Here is a 22972-nt window from a genome sequence, read left to right on the forward strand (position 1 = left end):
CCCATGTGTATGTCAGTCTGTCTGACGGCCATGATGGAAAAACCAGCACCCGACTGACTCCCGATCAGCGCTCTCAGCGCTCTCAGCCGATGGCAGAGAGCGCTGATCAGAGTGTTGTGGCGGGGGGGGGGTGTCCCTCTGTCAGAACACAATAACCTTGCATGGTTAGTACAGTGTCTCCGACCGGAGATGTGGGGTTGCACGAAAAAGAACCGTGTACCCGGCTTTAGAGCTGTCTACACATACTATAAGCATAGCTCCCAACTGTCTCTGATTTCAAGGGACTGTCCCTGATTTGGAGCAATGTCCCTCTGTCCCTCTTTCCTCCTCATTTGTCCCTCATTTTGGTCTGATCCATATAGTTGTATATAAAATGCACTTTTTATCTTTCAAAAAGTGTTTCCCAGTGCTAAACCTTTCATCCAATTCTAAATTGCTGCATTTGTACATTTTAGAATATAAAGGAATAGTAGTGGTAAAAAAAAGTCACATGTGGACTTAACCTTTTTTTTCCTGTTAATTCTCCTTTAAGGGGGTGTGGCAGGGGGCGTGTCCTATGACTACATACAATGTATAATAGTGTTAAAAATGGGGACTGTTTGTTGATCTGTGCTCCTGTCTGTCTCGTTGTCATAGGTGTGTGTCTGCAGAATACAGAGAATGAGGGTTACCCGTCTCCAGTGGTCATTCTGCCATTCATGAAACATGGAGATCTGCACAGCTTTCTGCTGTACTCACGGCTGGGTGATGCCCCATTGGTAGGTATATGGCCTGACACCTTCCTTCAGACTTACAAAACTCTGTGTATAGCCTGGGGCTAGTATACAAAGGGCTCCATAAAGATGAAGACATTCATTTAAAAAATCAGGTGCTGCCTTAGCCACCTCAAAGTGTATTTCCACTTTTGCAGTCAAATTTGAGAAAACCCTTCTGCAGTGGAACCTCGGATTCCAAGTAATGCGGTTAACGAGCGTTTCGCAATACGAGCTATTTTTTTTTTAAATCCTGACTTGGTTTGCGAGTGTTTTCGAGTGCATCCGAGCGCTCTCCAAGTATTTCTGAGTCTCTCCGGCGCCCCCTCACCTCTGGCCACATGCGGTATTGCATGTAATAGAAGTCAATGTGGAACAAATTATCTTAATTTCCATTGATTTCTATGGGGAAACTCGCTTTGATATGCGAGTGCTTTGGATTACAAGCATTCTCCTGGAATGGATTATGCTCATAATCCAAGGTTCCACTGTATATGTTTGTTATATGTTCCTATTCATACAGCATGTATATATATATATATATATATATATATATATATATATATATATTTCTTACGTTTTAGATGTTTTTCAGAGGAGTAGGTGTCACGGCTGATTCATGACATGACATCACTTCCGGTTTACTGAAGCTTTAAAGGCACCAGGTTTTTAAAAAAATTACAGCATTCAATATAGCCAAACTTGGCATTTTGAATGCTTTTAAGTGTAAAGGAGGGATTTGTGGTGGAATAAAATCCAGATCCCTAAAAAAAAAAATACCTGACACCTGACTATTACTGTCACAAGGATGTTTACAGCAATAAAAGTGATCAAAAAATAAAAAAAATTAAGGGACAGTGTTAAAAAAAAATAAAAAACAATAAAATAAATACAAATTTTTTTTTTAAAGTGCCCCATTCTTCCGTGTTCATACGCAGAAGCGAACGCATACGTAAGCCACGCCAGCAAATGTAAACAGTGTTCAAACCACATGTGAGGTATCGTCGCGATCCTTAGAGAAAGAGCAATAATTCTAGCACTAGACCTCCTCTGTATCTCTAAACTGGTAATTGTTAAAAAAAATATAAAGCAACGCCACATATAAAGCCACCAGTTGCTCCACCCTCTGCGATCTCTCCATCAAATTGCTACTCAGTTGACCCCAGACAGAATCTCTCAATTTAATCACTCCACACCTAACTTATGCTGGAGATACTGTGGCCAAAAAGGCGAGCTCCTCCATATCTTCTGGGGGTGTCCTAAATTAACAGCATTCGGGACATCCACATTTAAACTCATATCCAAAGTCACCCAAATATCTATCATACCTTCTCCCAGTCTAGCACTCCTATCTCTGGAAATGGAAACACTCCCACACACATCACAACACATGACTACTCATATTCTACTGGCTGCTAAACTTAGCATTACTAAAAGATGGAAAAACCCCAACCCTACCACCCTATGGGATGTGATAGATCTTACCCAACTGCACTATTCACATGAACAAATTACAGCGATCCATTCAGACAGGATAGAACACTTCACTCGCAAGTGGCAATTGTGGAGTAAATGGAAATCGTTAAATCTATGAAGGAATAACCCCTCATCCTTTCTACTGCAAGAATATATAGGAGACAACCGCCATCTAACCAATGACGGTTTTCTCCTGCTCGGTATACTTATCCAAAACCGGTGCTCCTCCTCCTTATTTCTGAAGATATCAAATGCATATATGAACTAACCATATGTGAATTGATGTAAAACACTTGTGATATTTACACTGTATACTAGAGCAGCACGATTCTGGCCAAAATGAGAATCACAATTTTTTTGCTTAGAATAAAAAGATCACGATTCTCGCGACGTAAAATCTTTCACATCATACAAAAAAAATGGGCTAAATTTACTGGTTAGTTTTTTTTTTTTTTAATTCATTAAAGTAATTTTTTCCAAAAAAATTGCATTTGAAAGACCGCTGTGCAAATACAGTGTGACATAAAATATTGCAACAACCACCATTTTATTCTCTAGGGTCTCTACTAAAAAATATATATAATGTTTGGGGGTTCTAAGTAATTTTCTAGCAAAAAAAAGAATGATTTTAACTTGAAACCAACAAATGTCAGAAAAAAGTTTAGTGTTTAAAGTGGAGGGCCACCCTAAAATAAAAAATAGCATCGAAAATTGTAAAAAAAAAAAAAAAAAAAATTTGAAAAAAAAAAAAATGATTAACTTACCTGAAACCCTTGTTGCTAGGCAGTCTTCCTAATCTGCCTCTTGCTACTCCGTGGCACTTCCTCCTCTTTGGTGAGCAGCCCCATTGCCTTCTGGGAACTGTGTGTGTCTCGCGCATGCGCAGTAGGAAACGGGCAGTGAAGCCGCAAGGCTCCACTGCCTGTTTCCCTTCCTTAAGATGGAGGCGCCGGCGGCCGATCCAATGGACGGATCGGCCTCGGTGGGCCGACATCATGGGCTCACTGGACAGGTAAGTGTCCTTATTAAAAGTCAGCAGCTACAGTGTTTGTAGCTGCTGACTTTAAAAATATATATATATATAGCGGCCGGAACCTCGCTTTAAGTGGTTAAACTTTCCTCATTTACACACAAAGTCTATTCCATTGACAAATTGTTACAATGTTTATACTTAAGTTCCACTGCTAAAGAATGTTGTGATTTTTGGCAGACTGCCCCTTTTTTTTTCTTCCTTTCTTTTGACGGCTGTGGCTTCAGAAAAGCAGAGAGAACTCTTTGCATATTAAGAATCGTGAAACACTTTTGTCAAGATCACAACGAGGAAAAAAATCGCGATAACGATTCTTGATGATTAATCGTGCAGCTCTACTGTATACCTTAAATTCCTATACAACTGTTAATGGTGTTCTATTTTATTTTTCTTGTTAACTGAAAATTCAATAAATATCTATTGAAAAAAAAAATGTTTTAAAGCATCGCCTATGGAGATTTTTAAGTACCGTAGTTTGTCGCCATTTCAACAGGTGTGCGCAACTTTAAAGCATGAAATGTTATGTATTAATTTACTCTGTGTAACATCATCTTTCACATTATACAAACAAATTGTGTTAACTTTACTGTTTTTTTTTTTTTCTTAATTCATGAAAGTATATTTGTTCCAAAAAAATTGCGTTTAAAAGACCGCTGCGCAAATACAATGTGACATAAAATATTGCAACGACCGCCATTTTATTCTCTAGGGTCCCTGCTAAAAATATAGCTTCCACTTCTATCAATCTGTCCGGTAAGGGGGGAGAGACTGGAGAGAGCGCTGCTCTCATGCACAGCGCTGGATTGAGATCGGGCTCAGGTAAGTATAAGGGGGGACTGGGGGTGATCCTGTGACACAGAAGGTTTTTTACCTTAATACAGAGAATGGATTAAGGTAAAAAAAAAATTTAGGCTTTAGAACCACTTTAATAAGTGCAGTTGTATTTTGGATGACCTCTTAGATACCATTATGGTCATAATAGATATACATGCTTTATTTCTATACTGATCCCATCTTAATTATCATTCAACAGTTCCTTCCAACACAGACCCTGGTGAAGTTCATGACGGATATAGCAAGCGGCATGGAGTACCTGAGCAGCAAGAACTTCATCCACAGAGACCTGGCGGCGAGAAACTGCATGTAAGGACCTAGAGAAGGGAGGGAGTGTTTTTTCTGGGCTACCAGTGCTAGACTGGGACTGGAAGGTTTATTTAAATGTTACCAACATGCCTAAAAAAGGAACTGTCTTTGCTGTTGCCTGGAAAATTACCATTGTCTTCCCTTCGTTCCTCAACTACTATTGTCCATTCTAGGTTTTACTCTAATTGGTTTAGATGATACAGGTCAGTTTTTTTTTTTTTTTTATACATTGATGGAACTCAGTGGTTTTCCATCTCAGCATGGTCTACTAAAGCAAGGAAGCACACAAAAACTGTCAGCCCCATCAGTCCCTAAAGAAAATTCTATTTTCCAGTGTGTTCCTGTAGACCAGGCTTGTTATCCATGATTCCTCTCTACTTCTCCTATGCCGCATACACACGATCGGAAATTCCACCAGCAAAACTCAGATGAGAGCTTTTTGTCGGAAAATGCGACCGTGTGTATGCTCCATCAGTCTTTTGCTGGCGGAATTCCAGCCAGCAAAAGATTGAGAGCATGTTCTCTATTTTTCGGTCGGGAAAAGTTCCTATCCGAAAATGCGATCGTCTGTACAAATTCCGACGCGCAAAATTCCTACGCATGCTCGGAAACAATTCGACGCATGCTCGGAAGAAATTGAACTTCATTTTCTTGGCTCGTCGTAGTGTTGTACGTCACCGCGTTCTTGATGGTCGAAAGTTCAGAGAACTTTTGTGTGACCATGTGTATGCAAGGCAAGCTTGAGCGGAATTCCGTTGGAAAAACCATCCAAGTTTTTTCCGACGGAAAATACGCTCGTGTGTATGCGCCATTACATGACTCCTTAACTTTAACCATTTCTCACCCCCTCCCGGAGGCAATTTAGCTGGGTTTTAATGCAAGGTGGTCACTGTGATTGGCTGTCACAGTGGTCACATGGAGCCTGTTCTACTATCTCCTGTTCATAAACAGAGACTTGGAGCTGTCTATGATAGCGTGGTCACTGTGGTGGGAGTGAATGTATGAGCTCTCTGCAGTGAAAGCTTATCTACCATGGACACATACTGTATATGTGTGGTATGCAGTCGTTAAGTCCCACCCTCCTTGCCACGGCACATATGCGTTATGCGTTGGCAAGAGGTTATCTTGCTCCTTCTACTCTGTATATAATAGTTTGATGTTCTCCACTATATTGTATTTATTTGTTGTATCTTTACAGCTTCTCATTCATTATTTTCCCTTCTCATCCATTACCCATTAAGAGTTTTACTTTATATTAATGCTAAGAATACAATTTGCCCATGCACAATGGAGTCATCCATTTTGCAGGCTAAAATAGAATGACAAATTAACTTGCTGTAGTAGTATTGCTTGTTACTAGGAAATTAATCGGCTCCATCTTTCTGTTAACTGATTAAAACCATATAAATTACACGTCATTACTTTAGTACTTTATTACTAATCCCAAACTTCTTACATGTCTTCAGCATCACGTCTCATTAGTCTTATTGCCTCCACCCAGGTTGAATGAGAACATGAATGTTTGTGTGGCAGACTTCGGCCTGTCCAAGAAAATCTACAATGGAGATTATTATCGCCAAGGCCGGATTGCCAAAATGCCAGTCAAATGGATTGCCATAGAAAGTCTAGCAGACCGTGTCTACACCACCAAGAGTGATGTGGTGAGTACAGTGGCATTCTGATATTGCAGAAGGCTAGGTCTTTGCAGGGACCATGTGAGGGACAATATTGGGCAGCTTATGGTTCTGGTCCTAACTATAGTTTGGGATAGAGTGAGGAAAATGTGTCCAATCTTTATTTCTGACTGTGAGGACTTGTGGCACCTTTGCAAGAAATAAAAGCTACAATCATCACAAGGGCACAGCACAAAAACACAACAACAATAAAATATTGTTCAAAGTTCTAATCCTTTTCGCTGCTAATTTTTTTTTTTTTTTTTGCTTTTGTCTGTGCCCTGGTGTTCTCACTGGAGAGAGGTTGAACAAAAAAAAAAAAAAAAAAAAAGAATCATCTATAGGCTGTCTTAGAAGCATTCATTATCATCACCAGCATAGATTTACAATTGCGTAGCAAAAGGGACAAACAATATACCACAAGTACAGTGCTAATACCACCTATCAGCGGATTCTGAATTAAACAAAAATTCAAGGCTCAGAGGGGCAGAGATGTACAAAAGAACAGACAGATGTCTCACCAGCCAAGGCTCAGCAAGAAATCTGCCCGTCGCTGGCTGATCTAAGTATGTGGTGATGTCATGGGGTCTGGAACTCTTCAACTTTAAGAGAAATAAACAGGGTTCCTGCAGCCAATCAGATATATTTGTGCAATGTATAATATTTCCAAAATTGCTGCATTTATCAGTGAGATCATATGACTTCAGATTGCACAGGATTTTTTTAGCTGCTTCTTGTTATTTTAACCCCAGTACAAAGGGTTCTCAATTCCCTTTAAGACTGGGTTCTAAAAGTCACATGTAATTCAATTTCAAAATTGTTTCTTGAACAGCATGAAAATGCTGTAATGAGGTACCTTACTTATACGTACATTATATTGAATTGCAGATTCACATTAATGGCAGCTTCACCAGTTCCTTAAAGGAGAAGTATGGTCAAAGCTATTTTGGCCATACTTCTCCTATGGATCACAGGAGTGCAGTTTGTTCTGCACTCCTATGATCCATTTTCAGCCAACAGCGGGCTGAAGTCACAGAGCCGGTCCAGGCCCTGAAAAGACCCGACCATATGGTTGGTATTGGCCCAGAAGCCTGGACCGGCACTTGGCTCAGCCCATCAGTGATCCACTTAGAGTCTGAGCCAGAACCTCCCACCCCCACCACGGCCCAATGCTCCAGTGAACGCTGGAGGGGAGAGCAAAGAGCCGCTGACTGACAGTCACGGCTTTCTGTTTAGAGCGGAGGAGGAGAACTGAGCGATCACACAGCCGGTGAGGGACAGATGCAACATCGGATCAATGCTGCATCCACCAAGGTGAGTATAATTGTTTGCTTTTATGAATCCAGAATTTCTCTTTTAAGGTGGATATATATGGTCAGTTTTAATGAATTCATCCAGCGGGCTGAACAAAATAAAAAACTGACAGATTCCCGCATCAACAAAACAATGTGTGATGCGGGATCTCTCCCGTTGCGCTATTGTATTCTGACAGAGGAAACCCCCCCCACCAGAATACACTGATCATTGCTTGGAGTCATTGCCTCGCTTTCAATTTAACAGTTTCTGTTGAACAGACAGTGGTACACATGTTGTTTCGGTACATGTGTACCAGGCTTTACCCTTATCTCGCCATTGTTCCCTTGTCACTCTGTTTAGCAGTCCGGAACAAACAAAGGAAGGGACTTGGGTCTTACATAAGCTGGCCAGCAAAAAGTTAAACTAATCTGTTTAATTGCACAGAGGTTTAAGCTGCATTGGTTTGGAAGCCACACTGCTTCGTCAAGACACTCCTGACAACTGTGGTCCCTAACTTTAAAACAGAGGTCTCCAAACTTTATAAACAAAGATTACTGTCCTTCAGACCGTAGGGGGGCCCGCACTGTGGTCAGTGAGAGTAGACAATTCCCTGTGTCAGTGGCAGTTGACAATGTCTCAGAATTAGTGGTTAGTAGGAGGAATAATGCCCCATCGTTGGTATTAGTTGAAGGAATAGGGTCTCATTATTGGTGTCAGTGAAAGAATAGTGTCCCATATTTGGTGTCACTGAAAGGAATAGTGTCCCATTATTGGTGTCAGTGGAAGGAACAGTGTCCCATTGTAGGTGTAAGTGGAAGGAATAGTGCCCCATTGTTAGTGTCTGTGGAAGGAATAGTGTTCCATTGTTGGTGTAAGTGGAAGAAATAGTGCCCTATTGTTGGTGTCTGTGGAAGGAATAGTGCCTGATATCAGTGGGAGTAACAGAGCCTTGTATTAGTGGTAGGAGCAATGCCCCAAGGGATGGATAAAGGCAAGAAAAGGGCATCATCAGGCCCACGGGCTGCAGTTTGGAGACCACTGCTCTAAAGTATCAGAGTTTTCCAAGTAAGAGACATGTAATGCAATGCACAGAGAGAAGGCTCACCCGGGGGCAACTATTTCCTCCTCTAAATGTACAGCAACACTCCAGAAGCCTAAACATCACTTTTAGGTGAGGAAGGGAGGAAGGGAAGTGAACCACATGATTCCAGAAACTAGAAGTACTGGGTATTTTTCTTCGCTCCCAATGGCTAAGCAATACGGGAGAAAAGAAAAAGTAAGTATCAGCAGTCAGCCGTGAAAAACGCAGCGTTTTCATAAGTACATTTTTTATTTTCAGGATCAGAACGCAGATGTATTGTTTTTTATAGGCCCATGCACACAACTGTATAAAGCTCAGTAAAGATGAGCTGTAATTTATGCTGTAAATATTTGTGATAATACTTACATGCATACTGCGCAAATGTACTTTATTGGGGTACAAGAGCTGCTTGCGTCCTAGCAATGGTCTGCCAGCAAAGTCCTGCATACTAGTTGCATAGTAATGCTTTATTCACTCTTGGGCAGATTCTGAAAAGCGATCTGCGGTGGTTGTTGGGCAAAGCATTTTACTTAATAGGGCTGGTTTGACAGGCAGTGCTGCTTGTCAACACAACAAGCCACAATACATTTGCAGTGGCTTCTATGCAAAGCATCATACTGTATCTACAACCCCCTCTGGTTGTGTGGGCAGTAAAGGGGCGTATACACGGGCGGACTTATCGACCGGACTGGTCCGACGGACTTTCAACGGACTTTTGACGGACTTCCGACGGACTTTTTAATGAACGGACTTGCCTACACACGATCACACCAAAGTCTGACGGATTCGTACCGGACTAAAATAAGGAAGTTGATAGCCAGTAGCCAATAGCTGCCCTAGCGTCGGTTTTTGTCCGTCGGACTAGCATACAGACAAGCGGATTTCTGGGTCCGGCGGAGTCATGGCGTAAAGGTTTGAAGCATGTTCCAAATGTAAAGTCCGTCAGATTTTTGACTGGAAAAGTCAGCTGAAGGTCCGATGAAGCCCACACACGATCGGATTGTCTGCCGGACTCGGTCCGTCGGACCAGTCCGGTCGAAAAGTCCGATCGTGTGTACGCTGCTTAAGGAGGTGTAAAACCACCTGTTTTTACCGCCCATTGGCTGCCTGTGTGAAAGAGGCTTAAGGGCTCATTGACACTAGCAGTGCTCTCCATGTTCAGATTGCTCTTCAGGGAGCAACAGGAGGTGAAGAGGTCCTGCATTCCCTTCTCACCCCAAACTCTTGATTCCTCCACTAGCACACCGCAACTGTGTGCTTGCACAGTGGCCCAGTTTGCTTGAATAGGTCGCGTTGCACAGGTGCTATGCCTGCCTAAAGCGACAGGGGGTATTATTCTTGCCGGGGCCATGAAGCAAAGTATCGCAACCACACCATGTGTGCATCCCAAGCTGCTGCATCGGCAGCTAAAGGGTCTAGCTGTTGGGGGGCGGCAAAAAGCGCTCACTACTTCTTACTACCCCCCCAACTGCTATTGTGAACAAGTTCAAAAAGATGACCATTGTGGTCACCCCTGGCAGTGTTAGGACAGCCATAAACAGTGCGAATTTCTTTCCTACAACCATAGGTTTCAGGAAATAAATTTGCACGATTCCATCAACAACACAGACAGTGCAGACGGGAATCCCTCTTGCCAAGCAATTGTCTTCTCCTGGCAGGGGGGGAAGGGGCGGACGGGGGGAAGCCGTCCCCACCGGGAGAAGACAGTGATTATCAGTAGTGGCTATAGCAGCAGCTTGTGATAATTGCAAGCTAATCCGGCAGGCTGGTTGTACCCAAGTTGATGGATCGATCAGCTTGGTACATTCAGCCTGCCCTTTAATGGTCCTGCTGAACCGGCTAGGATTGAAACTGTCTATGGTCAGCCCTATAATTTGCCCCAACCCCTATAACTATCACATTTGCTGGGCAGCTTGCTTTGCATGTAAAGAATATAAACAAAGGTAGGAGGAACAAAAATACTGAAAATATATATCGAATGTGATCATTACATATATTAACTGCATTGTTTTAGAATATAAGTAAGTGTTCACCCTCTAAAATTTGTGTAAAGCGGTATCCCTGTATAAACTGACTGACCTGAATGTATTTTTTTTTTAGTGGTCCTTTGGTGTCACCATGTGGGAGATTGCCACAAGGGGTCAAACTCCTTATCCTGGGGTGGAGAACAGTGAAATTTATGATTACTTAAGACAAGGGAACCGGCTGAAGCAACCTCCAGATTGCCTGGACGGATTGTAAGTGTTATATTGCTGTACTATTACCAATTCTAAAATAAAACTCTGGCACTGGCCAAAATTGTTGCAGGTTTGGAGGATTTCCATCAACATTTCACCAAAAACGGATCATGCTGACTTTATTGTTAAACAATCAAGCAGCCAAACATTCAGAATTGCTGTGGAAATCAATCCACCACCTTTTGACAGCCAACATTTTTAAGTGACAATTTGGCAACTCAGAATTGGTAAATGATTGAAGACATTGGTAGTACAATGATAGGGACCATTCAGTTCCATCTACCCTCTTTGCTTTTACAAGTGCTGCTAAATTGCCATATGTATGACTGTTGCAAGGGACAGCATCATTTTTCACAAATTATTCTTGAAAACAACAAGTATCTAACAGTGTATACAGGAAAGTGAAGCCATTGGGGTTGATTTACTAAAACTGGGGAGTGCAAAATCTGGTGCAGTTCTGCATAGGAACCAATCAGCTTCCAGGTTTTATTTTTGGCAAAGCTTAACTGCTTGCCGACCGTATAATGTACATATATGGTAGCAAGGAGGTTCACCTGTGCCAGATCACGTACTAGGTATGTGATCTGGCAATTCTGGGTAGGTGGCGGGCAAGCGCCCCTGGCAACCCGGCTGTGCTGTGATTAAACACAGCAGATGCCGATCAGCGGGTACCAACCAATGGATGACCGACAGCACCTGCCGATCATCAGGAATACAAACAGGACAGAGCCCTGCCTATGTAAACAAGGCATAGCCCTGTCCCATCAGTGGGGAAGTAATGAATTTTCTTTCCCCGCAAAGCAGGGAATAAAATCCATTTCTTCCCTTAGTAAAAGCAGAACACATAGTAAACACAAATACTAGCTAGGCACACATTTACCTCTTTGATCGCCCCTGATGTTTAACCCCTTCCCAGCCAGTGTTATTAGTACAGTGACAGTGCATATTTTTAGCACTGAATAGGGTCAGTGGTTCCCAAATAGTGTCAGAATGCCCATCTGCAATATCGCAGTCCCGTTATAAGTCGCTGATCACCGCCATTACTAGTAAAAAAAATAAATAAATAAAATTCCGGTATATATCCCATAGTTTGTAGACACTATAACTTTTGCGCAAAACAATCAATACACGCTTATTAGGATTTTTTTACCAAAACCATGTAGCAGAATACAGTACATATTGGCTTAAATTTATGAAGAAATTAGATTTTTTTATTTTGGTTTTATTGGGTATGTTCTATAGCAGAAAGTAATGACGTTTTTATTTTTATTTTTTCAAAATTGTCAGTCTTTTTTTGTTCATAGCACAAAAAATAAAAAAACGCAGAGGTGATCAAATACCACCAAAAGAAAGCTCTAATTGGGGAGAAAAAAATGACATTATTATTGGGTAGAGAGTTGCATACCTGCACGATTATTAGTTAAAGTAACGCAGTGCCGTATTGCAAAAAAAGGTCTGGTCATGAAGGGGGGTAAATCTTCCGGAGGTCAAGTGGTTAACTGAACAAGTTGAAGTTAGAAGCTGATTGGCTACCATGCACAGCTGCTCCAGATTTTTCACTCCAGTTTTAGTAAAACAAACCCATTGTCCACTGTTGCATTTATGTGCGTGTTTTATATGTGTTTTTAGGTGCACCGCCATTAAACTGTATTGTGCGTTTCATGAAAGCGCATCAAAGTCCCATATGCTGCATCTTTTTTTCATAAATTGCACATTCTAATAGAGTTTAATGGCAGGGCACCTAAAAACACATTTCAAACGCACATAAAAACGCAACACATAAAAATGTTACTGTCCTGAAATGAAGCAGGCCTAAAGGAAGTTGGAAAACTAAACTTAATGGACAGATCACCAGGTGAAAATATAAGAAAAAAAACTAAAAAAGAAAACAAATGCAGTCGCCACATTTAAAGATTGGTAAGCTGCAGCATAATACATTTTTTTGGGGGTTTAGATACACTTTAAGTCACATGGAACAAGCATGCATTTGCCAAAGCCAGCAGAGAATTGTGAAAATCTGTTGATTTGCATATGGGAAAAGCAGCCAAGCAATTAGCATTTAAACTAGACAAAAATAGTAATGGCAGCATATTCTAATCATAGGTTTCCTTTGAGAAGGAATACTTATAATGTTAATATATATAAAAAATGAAAGCTCAGTAGAATGGCTTGTTACTGCCACCCAGTGGCCATAAGGGGTACTATGTTTGTTTGGTTGGCTCCCAATGTTGACGAAGCCCATAATAGCAGCATAGATTTCTATGAAGCTGTATCTTTTATATGCAAGAACAGCAAGGACAGGTAATTATGCATTGTTTATATATAACGTAAGAAATAAACAGAAAATAAAACCGCACTAAAGAATTCAATGTACTCAAAAGCTTAAAGCTGCACGAATAAAACACCAATATCTGTGTAAAAAAAGACAAATAAAACAAAAAACGTGCGCTCATAATCAGTGTAAAGATATTTGTGCAAGACAGATCATATTGAAACGATCCACATTAATATAAATAAATACTTAGAACAACTATTACTCAAAATGCTGTTAGTAAATACTATAAAGTGCAAAGTGTGCTAATGTGCTAAAAACCATATATTAATACACAACTTAAATATTCCCACACTAAATAAACTGTAACATTAGCCAGTCCTCTAAGCTTTATAAGAGCTTCTCAGCAGTGAAAAGAAAAGGTAGTCCATAGAATGGATGTCGGAAAGAAAAAAGTTCCATAGGCAATTAACCGCTTCAAAAGAACACAGGAAAGCTTCCACGATCCATCAGGTCAGACAACCATACAGGTGCATGGAGAAGAAGGAAGTATGTACACGAGGTTCCCCCAGAATCCAAGGATATAAAAGGTGGACCCTTACCCTTAATGGTGGACCTCCTTTCTGGCGAGGTCTTACAGGCAAGCAGACTTGGCCCTCTGTGGGGACTGTGGGTGGATCCAAATCCGTTGGTGTATCCTGTGTCTCCGACCAGTGCCCGTCGATGCAGCCTCACCAGTCAGTGCCAATGGATTACGTACAGCAGGCGACTCCCGCTGTGTCATGGAGCTGAGCTGAGCTCACGTTTTTTGTTTTATTTATTGTTTATATATAGTTAGTAAATAACTCTAGAGAATCTTAAGTGCCGGTTCACACTAGACGCGGCACGACTTGCAGGTCGCCTCACCGAGGCGACCTGCACACGACTGCCGGGGCGACTTGCAAGACGACTTCTGTATAGAAGTCTATGCAAGTCGCCCCCGTGTGAACCGAGCCTAAAAGAGGGTTACATACAAATAATAATCAAATTTATTATGGCCCCCATGCACACTGGGCATTTAGCCCCGGGGCATGTGGTTACAGCATTTACGTGCGCCTGTTGCCCGAAGCCTTATAAGTATCTTTAGTATAGTATAAGCATAGATTGGATGCTAGGAAAAACTAATGTTGCAGTGCATTGGCACATTAACGACTCTGTCATATGGGTTCAATCGGTGTAGTTTTTTGGTACAGCCATTTTGGCATTTGTGTATATTTACTACAGCATTCAGTTATATATAAATTAATATAGTATATATACTATTACCAAAGGTATTCCAATCACTGCATCTTTTGGATACATGTTCCCTGGGAATAAGCTCTGTGGCATTGATGGTAACAGTAAGCATGACTTTTAATAATTTTTCATATAGTTTTGTCTTAGATGAAGGTGACAGTTCACTCACCTAGACACCTATGTTGGAAATTCGATAAATGTTCCAGTTGATGAATGCTCACAATATTTCAGTATGAGATTGTTATGTATGATTCTAAATACTGATAGCTGTACCATAACTCATATCAGATGGGTCAGACCTACAAGTGCCATCTGCAGTGGGTCAGAGCCAGCTGATGAAATTTTCCATTCCTGGTCTGAAAGTCATTAGACCGCATCCTGTTCTTATGCTGGGAAGAAGCTGACAAGAGTTTGCCTGCATAATTTTTTGGAAGTCCAGGCCACATGTTTACCAATAGTAAGTGCATACATTGATGCAGTGGTTTTATCCACAATAAAGTTTGCTGTCATCATTTTCTCAATGTTATCCATAGTGAATCACCCAAAGCCACAGCATCTTTAAAGCTGTGGTTGGCAGTGGTCTGAACATGGTAGACTAATTGTACTTTGGAAAACAAACTTGTGGGTGCACCTGCTGGAACCTCAGACAGACTTTAGTCCTCGCCTAGTTCAAGAATTATCCTCACTGAGTCTCTCAGCACATTAAAATAGAACCTCTGCCTGCCAGGTTATAATTTCTGTCTGCATATCATTTGGAGGTTCTGGGACAAAACACCAAGGAAAATTCAAAAGTTGACAGTTTTAACTAGAGTATGTAAACTAGGAGTAAAAGAGTAGAGGTAAATCTTCCAATGGCGACACCTGTTTTGTTGACAGCTATTAAGGGTGAGGTTTACCCTCACTTTGGAAATATTTCCTCCCACTTGTAGTCATGCCTTGTGTTGGGCAGTCTCCAAAATGTGGACAGAGATTTAAATAAACTTGAAAGGTTTTAACCTTTTCTCTGGCTTCTGATACAGCTTGGATACAACAGTGGTGAGATCTTCCATCATAGCTGCTGACTTTGTTCTCCCCCTCCTCCGATTTGTGGGTGGTATTATCCATTCAGAATATTCCCACTCTTCCTATAGTATTTTTCAGAGTATATAATACCAATCCAACAGAGAAAGCCCTTATAAAGTCCATATCAGGTATGCAGACCCAAAAACTCAAGCAAAAGTATCTCAGAAATAGTGTCTCCAAAAATGATAAGAAACTGGGTTGTTTAACATTTTAACATCCAGCAAACTTTAGATTAGGGTGTAATGTCCAATGTAAGGGACCAAGTAAAATGTTGCATCAATGCTTTTTCTCTTACTACTGCTATGTATATTATATGGAACGACTAGTCAAATTGCATCTGATGCAAGAACTATTGTTTGTTATTTCCTCAAGGTATGAATTAATGTCCAGTTGTTGGCAGCTGAATTCTAAAGACCGTCCCACATTTGAGACCCTTCACAGGGAATTGGAGAAAATCCTCAAGAATTTGCCCCCCGCCAAAGATCCTGATGAGATTCTCTATGTCAACATGGAAAAGCCTTATTCTTCTTCCTTCACTGAAGATGGGGAACTTGGAGCTGTGGGTGGTCTGGATGCAAAGGATTTCGGGGATGACATTTTCTCAAAGCCTAGTGCAGTCACTGCAGAGATTCACCAGCCTGAGAATACCAACCGGTATGTTATGTGCCCAGGACATGAAGCCACGCGTTTGGTTACAACAATGGATCATCCACGCTACAGTTCAACTGTGGAAGAAGGGACATTGGAAGAGTTATTGGCTGGTCACGGATTCAGATAATACACTGAAACCTGACAAAGTCTATTTTTACAAGACTCAGAATATTGACGCTATGTTTCTAACATCATTTTCATGGAGTTTTAGCCTTGTCATAGAGTACTTACTTTTTAACCAGCCATCCTCATTCCACAGAGGCATTACGTAGCAAAACGTCTCACTGGTCTTCCAACTATAGTCTCTTTATATAACCACTATTGTCGAAAAAGGAAATATAATGCCTTAATGGTTTCTGACAGACATGCGACCAAAGTCCAAGTGTGACGTCTTTGATGGTGCTCTCTTGGCAACTCTTTATAATGTGGTACGAAGAACCATGTAAGGGAATATGTATTAAAGTTGAAACAATTAAGAGACTCAAGCATTCCATTAAGTTAGTGTTTCATAATTCCAGAACTGAAACAAAACAGGTACAGAGCATTACAAACTTCAGCACACAAAGATGAACTGAATATCCTCCTAATGGAGCTTCTGATTTGGTAATCCAAGTGGGTCTACCAATTCAAAGTTGGTAGTGATTTTTTTAAGGCACTTCATTGTTTTACCATTAGTCTTGTGTAGTTCAGTTTACATTATTTTAATCTTGTGTAGTTCAGTTTCCATTCATTTTGTTTTGAAGGAAGTAATTTTGTTTGAGAATTGGCTGAAAGGTCAATATTTAAAAAAACGGTTTGCCCAGTTATACACGTCTACTTATAGAAGCTTTCCACCTTCAGTTATTCAAAACTACAAGGCTGTACAATCAATATTGAAATCCCAGTTTCCTTATAAAAGCAAAAGTCCTTTCACTGTGTGTGCATGATAAATACGTCAGTAGGGGGGAGGGGGGGGGGGGTTAATTATTGGGGCAAGTAAATGTGTCGCTGTCAGAAAACACCTAGACCGATCTCTGTTCTTATTTCAACATTGATCAAGTATATACCCTTAGCCACATAATCTCTGTAGAACATAAAGGATCTTAGAGACATAGTAGGACTTACACAGAGTTAAAGGGTTTAAAGTGTGTCACTTTCCTAGATGACATCTGTGAGCACAATAATAATCAGTATTATCATCACAATCTACACTGAGAATGACATTGCACTATTTGTTCTCTTTCTACCATGGCAATAAACAAATGCAGTCAGGGAATGACAGTTAAGAAAAGGGATCTATTTTTATATTGCTTCTACTGTTGGTGGAACAGTTGTAACGCATCTTTCTCCCTCTACCTGTCACGTTACAATGGGAGGGAAAATCACCATTTCTCATAACTCCACTGGTGTTACCCTACATTGGGACGGCCAGACTCCATGTATCATAATTCTCGTCTATGCCACCTTGCACAAGAAGGCATAGATTACCTTTCTCCATCTATGTTGCCTTGGTTTGGGAAGATTTTTTTTTTTTTCTTTTTAATGTTTGTATTCTGTTTCCACGTTTTTGTATTCGAGTTACACAAGCGAAACCAGCTAAATGACACTGCCATATATCCATAATCTGTTTGGTTTTCGGTGTTCCTGCTCCTTTTTTTAATTTGATTTCCTTGATACTCACAGCCAGGATTATAACGTTTAAAACTGTTATGGGATACCTGTAGGCCTTCAACTACGAAGGAACCTAAAGTTCCAGAAACTCAATGTAGTGAGTAGTCACAGGTTACCCAAATTACAAGTGTATTCACTTAGCTTTTTTAAAAGGTTGGTTTATTAAACCTGGAACAAAGAATTTCAACAAAACTTCCTAGTCAATAAACATGCCCCAAACAGATGTACCCCTGTATGTCCACTTTAATACAAACCTATACCGTGTTTAATAGCACCATCTCTTTTGTTGTCCAGAAATGTAAAACAGTTTGGAGGTATAACTATAAATTCTATGTGTACTCCTGCAGTATCCATCATTAAATGGGAGAGGTAAAGTCCTGTTGGTGCTGTATAGGGAATAGCACTATGTCTGACATAATGGACTTCTAGCAAGTACACTTTACTATCCTCCCTTTCAGATTGCCACTTACTATTAATGACAAGTCCACCAGAACTGATATTTGAGTTTGGGTAAGCCCCAGTGGGATTAAAGGGCAACCATCATCTGACATCCTTTCGAGACCCTATTGGCGAAATCTCCTGGTTGTTTGTATCTGCAAAATAGGTGTATTTGTTTATTCTCTGTTATGGGGAATCCATTGGGGATTTCACTTTGCCTTAGTACCATTGACAATTACTTTGTATGTTTGCCACGGGAACATAAAGTAGGAGAGCTAAGTATCTCATAAACAGGCCCTCTGTAACACTGGAGAAGGGGACAAGTGTAGGACCAATTCGATTTTTAGCTTCAGTTTACTAACCTACACTAGAAAAGTGGCATTTGAAATCTTTTGGTGATAGTAAAGAACACCTCATTTCTCAATATTTCCAGGTTTACACCATGCAGATTAGTTATTAGTCCCGTAATGTTGTAGATCACTAGTCAGTTGGCTGAATTTTAATATGATTTGTTTCAGCTGTCAAAATGCCTGATCTTTAAAAGTATTGGTGGGCTCTGTTGGGCTGAATCACTCACTGGCTACTTATGGTTCTCAGGAACATTTTAGCAAAGTGTTGTTTCCTGCTATATTCTTCTCCAAAAAAACAATGACATGTAAAAATCTTAAAGGGATATGGGCAATCAAGTACAGAGATCTCATCAATGGTGCACAAAAATATAAAAGCCAGTAGAGGTCAGCCCCATCTGAATCCTTCCAAAACTGAATGATGACTATTGAGTGGACTAATTCACAATATAATTAAAGGCATGAGTGCAATTTAATTAACTGTTACCACGTTAATGAAAATATATGCGTGCAGAGAAGCCTCTTTTTGGGACAAAGTGACATACGTTACAGATAAAATTATCCGTAAGTAGAAAATGGTGTTACTTTTTTTACAAGCAGTTTTGTTATAATGTACTGTATATACCTATTTTTTTGTATATTAAATGAAATATATATTTCTGTACACTTAGAAAAGCTTAAAACATCAAATAAATGCTTATTTTTCATCAGCTTACGTTATTATTGGTATTTATTAAAAAAACACAATAGAGAACAATTGTTGCCTGGTAAATGTATTGGTGTTAATGCCCATAATCAGTAAAGGAAGTGTTTTTATTTATTTTGCACAGCTTTATTTATATTTTAGCCACCTTTACATACAGGGCATACAGTGTCTTCAAAAAGTATTCATATACCTTGAAATTTTCCACACTCTTATACCCCTAACTAAAATCTAGTGGAATCAATTGCCAGAAGTCACCTAATTAGTAAATAGAGTCTACCTGTGTGTAATTTAATCGCAGTATAAATACAGCTGTTCTGTGAAGCCTTTAGAGGTTTGTTAGAGAACTTTAGCAAGCAAATCGCATCATGAAGGCCAAGGAGCACACACCAGACAGGTCAGGGACAAAGTTGTAGAGAAGTTTAAATCAGGGTTGGTTATAAAAAATATCCCAAGCTTTGAACATCTCACAGAGAACTGTTTAATCCGTCATCTGAAAAAAGAGTATGGCACAACTGCAAACCTACTAAGACATGGCCATCCACCTAAACTGACAGGCCGGGCAAGGACAGCATTAATCAGAGAAGCAGCCAAGAGGCCCATGGTAACTCTGGAGGAGATGCAGCGATCCACAGCTCAGGTGGGAGAATCTGTCCACAGGACAACTATTGGTCGTGCACTCTACAAATCTGACCTTTATGGAGGAGTGGCAAGAAGAAAGTCATTGTTGAAAAAAAGCCATAAGAAGTCCCATTTGCAGTTTGCGAGAAGCCATGTGGGGGACACAGCAAACATGTGGAAGAAGGTGCTCTGGTCAGATTAGACCAATATTGAACTTTTTGGCCTAAAAGCAAAACGCTATGTGTGGCGGAAAACTAATACTGCACATCACCCTGAGCACACCATCCCCACCGTGAAACATGGTGGTGGCAGCATCATGTTGTGGGGAGGCTTTTTTTCAGCAGGGACAGAGAAGCTGGTCAGAGTTGATGGGAAGATGGTCGGGAGACAAATACAGGGCAATCTTAGAAGAAAACCTGTTGGAGTCTGCAAAAGACTTGAGACTGGGGCGGAGGTTCACCTTCCATCAGGACAACGATCCTAAACATACACAAGAAAACAACAAAGGCGCCTCTAAGTGCAGAAGATTAACAATTTTAATGCCCCAAAACGGGTTAAAAACACTTACAGGATGGAAGTGGCAATCAAGCACATCATAATTTAAGCTGTATTGGAAAGGGTGGCGGTCAGAGGAAGCCTTCAGATGGAATGGATGTGATCACTAAACACAGCGGTGTAGAACACAGGAAGCCGCTGTGAAACCGGCGTCATCAGCTGAAAGGACGGTGAACCCGGAAGTGATGTCATCCACGGAGCGGCTCAATAACCAGCCTGAACCGCAAACAAACAGCCTGGGCAAGGATGTGATGTCATCAGAAAGGGACGCGTTTCGGAACCACCAATCGTTCCGAAACGCGTCCCTTTCTGATGACATACCTTTCTGATGTCGTACTTTTGTGTGATCGTATGTAGGCAAGTCCGTTCGTTAGAAAGTCAGCCGCAAGTCCGCCAAAAGTCAGTCGAAAGTTTGTCGGACGTGCTGTCGGACTTTTGTAGCCGAAAAGTCTGACCGTGTGTACGCGGCATTAGAATAAAGGAGGCCCTACCTAAACCACCTGCCAGTGGATCCCACTACAGTTTGCTGACATTAGGGCCCTGGGTCTCCCGGTAGCACACACCTTCTCCCTAACAGCTACAAGTTCAGCATTAAACAAGTGGCCCAAAATTTCTCTCACAACTTATGATGATCCCTATGTGTCCTCTTGAAGCCTGGTGAGGGGTCATCTCACACAGGGCTTCCCCCTCAAGCTGGCTGGCGTTGAATAAAGCTGCAACCTTTTCACTTCCAGAAGTCCTCAGCAGCAGCAGCACCACCACATAGTACCCGCAGCATCTGGTCCACACTACTGTAATTGGCAATAGATCAATTTCTGGAAGGCACAGTACAGCAGTTTCACTCACAGCTCACAGTAGCCCCTCTGCCCACAGGTCCTAGCTCAGTTTTGCAGTACAACCTCTTTACCTGCACACCTTATTGTCTGGCTCAGCAGTCTGCTCTGCCCAGTACACAGCACAGCCCATTGGGTGGCCTGACAGATTGTCCCTCCGGGCTCCTGTCTGGCAGCTCAGCAGTCCAGCAGTCCACCTCTTGCCATCCTCCACATGGCACTCCACATCTCTCTGTCTGGCACAGTCTCCCAACACTCCAGTGTAGCTCCTGCCATTCTCCCAACCATCTGTGCTCTCCACCTCCTCCTCTCTCTGGGCCAGTTGGTGCAGCACCACACCAGCCACAATGGAATCCATTTAGAATCCTACCCTCCCTATTGCTTGGTATGGGCTTCCTCATGGGCTGCAACTACAGTCATTAACATCCTTCTCTGCTCCTCTCCTCTCCCTGCTCTCTATCAGTCACTGACAGGGAGCAATGTTCTGCTTAGCAGCTTAAAGGGGCTGTCATCAAGGCTACATGTGTATTTTAACTCACCTCTGCACCCACACCCATCCTTAGCTCACGTCTGCACCCTCTGTCCGCAACTCACCACTGCACCCCCTGTCCGCAGCTCACCTCTTCACCCCTCCTTCCCCCGCAAAGGAAGATGCCAACGTATCACAGGATATACTTGCTTCATTTTGAGTTAGTCAAACAAAACCAAGAAAAATTGTAATATAAATCTTGAGAGCCTCCATAGTAGGAGCAAATATATAATAATAGATAGATTAAGGGCAGGTATGACTGGAGGGAGCCCACTCCTCCTTAAAGGCACAGGGGTGCACCCAGTAAATAGCACAATGGCAGTGAAGGTGTCCAGTGCGCCCCCTTACCAAATAACCAACAGTACAAACAAATGGCAAAAGCCTCAACCTACAACTAGCCTTGACAGCAGGGGGCGCATGGAAGGGCGATGCATATAAAACAAAAACAAGAAAAAATCCCAGCTCAACTTGCCAGCCAGTCTGCAACAAACTAAATTGTCCTGTCTAACAGTTCACCTTAAAAGCAGGGTTTTTGTTTGCACGCATTTGCAAATACATGTGTAAGCTGCAGGGGCTGACACAAGGCACTCCAGTATTATCTGCAGTCCTTACTCTATAAATCGTGAGAGCCTCCATAGTAGGAGCACATATACAATAATGGATAGATTGAGGGCATCCTTAAAGGAACATGGGTGCACTGGACACCCAGCAAATAGCACAATGGCAGCGAAGATGTCCACTGCGCCCCTACATCAAATAACCAATGGTACAAGCAATCAGCAACTGCCCCAACCTATGACTGGCCTTAACAGCAAGGAGCACATGGAAAGGCTATTCATTTTGAGTAAGCACTGCAAGGCCAAGTAGTTAGCAGTTAGCTTTGCAGTACTGGGACCATGGCTTCAATTTATTCCAGGTGTTATATCTGCATATTGTTTGCATGTCTTCCCTGTTATTTTGTTTGTTCCACTAGGTGCTCTGATTTCCTTTTATTGTTAAAATACACACTGGATAAGTAATTTTCCTCCACCTATATTGGCCATTGCAGCAGGTGTTGCGATGGCTGTTGTAGAGATAATAGACACCCCTTCTGAATTCTCTTTCCTTTCTAGTTGGATGCTTTTCAAGATAGATTTATATGAATAAGATGCAAAGCAAAAGCAGACTGTTATGTGATCAAAAATGATTCTGGCTAGTGGATAATATGAAAAGGGGGAGTATGTAAATGTGAAGATCCACATGATGAACGTGATGGTTCAGCATTGGACAGCGATGATCCCCTTACTGCCTCCAATGATCCAACCACATTAAGGAAATAACATTGGGATAGTTTTACTAAAGGCAAATA

At 41.4% G+C, this 22972-nt stretch overlaps 1 protein-coding gene across 2 annotated transcripts in view; it reads left to right on the forward strand.

Annotated features, from left to right (window-relative positions):
• Nucleotides 1-19093, forward strand: part of AXL (AXL receptor tyrosine kinase) — a 135607-nt gene extending 116514 nt beyond the window's left edge. For both annotated transcript variants that reach the window (XM_073598656.1, XM_073598655.1), the window contains exons 16-20: nucleotides 637-758; nucleotides 4292-4401; nucleotides 5903-6062; nucleotides 10552-10688; nucleotides 15670-19093. In XM_073598656.1, coding sequence (XP_073454757.1) covers nucleotides 637-758; nucleotides 4292-4401; nucleotides 5903-6062; nucleotides 10552-10688; nucleotides 15670-16075 — 935 coding nt within the window. In that variant the 3' untranslated portion in view covers nucleotides 16076-19093. The remainder of the gene's footprint in view (nucleotides 1-636; nucleotides 759-4291; nucleotides 4402-5902; nucleotides 6063-10551; nucleotides 10689-15669) is intronic.
• The last annotated feature ends 3879 nt before the right edge of the window (nucleotides 19094-22972 follow it).

This window comes from Aquarana catesbeiana, linkage group LG09 (assembly GCF_042186555.1).
Source record: "Aquarana catesbeiana isolate 2022-GZ linkage group LG09, ASM4218655v1, whole genome shotgun sequence".
Taxonomy (NCBI): Eukaryota; Metazoa; Chordata; class Amphibia; order Anura; family Ranidae; genus Aquarana; species Aquarana catesbeiana.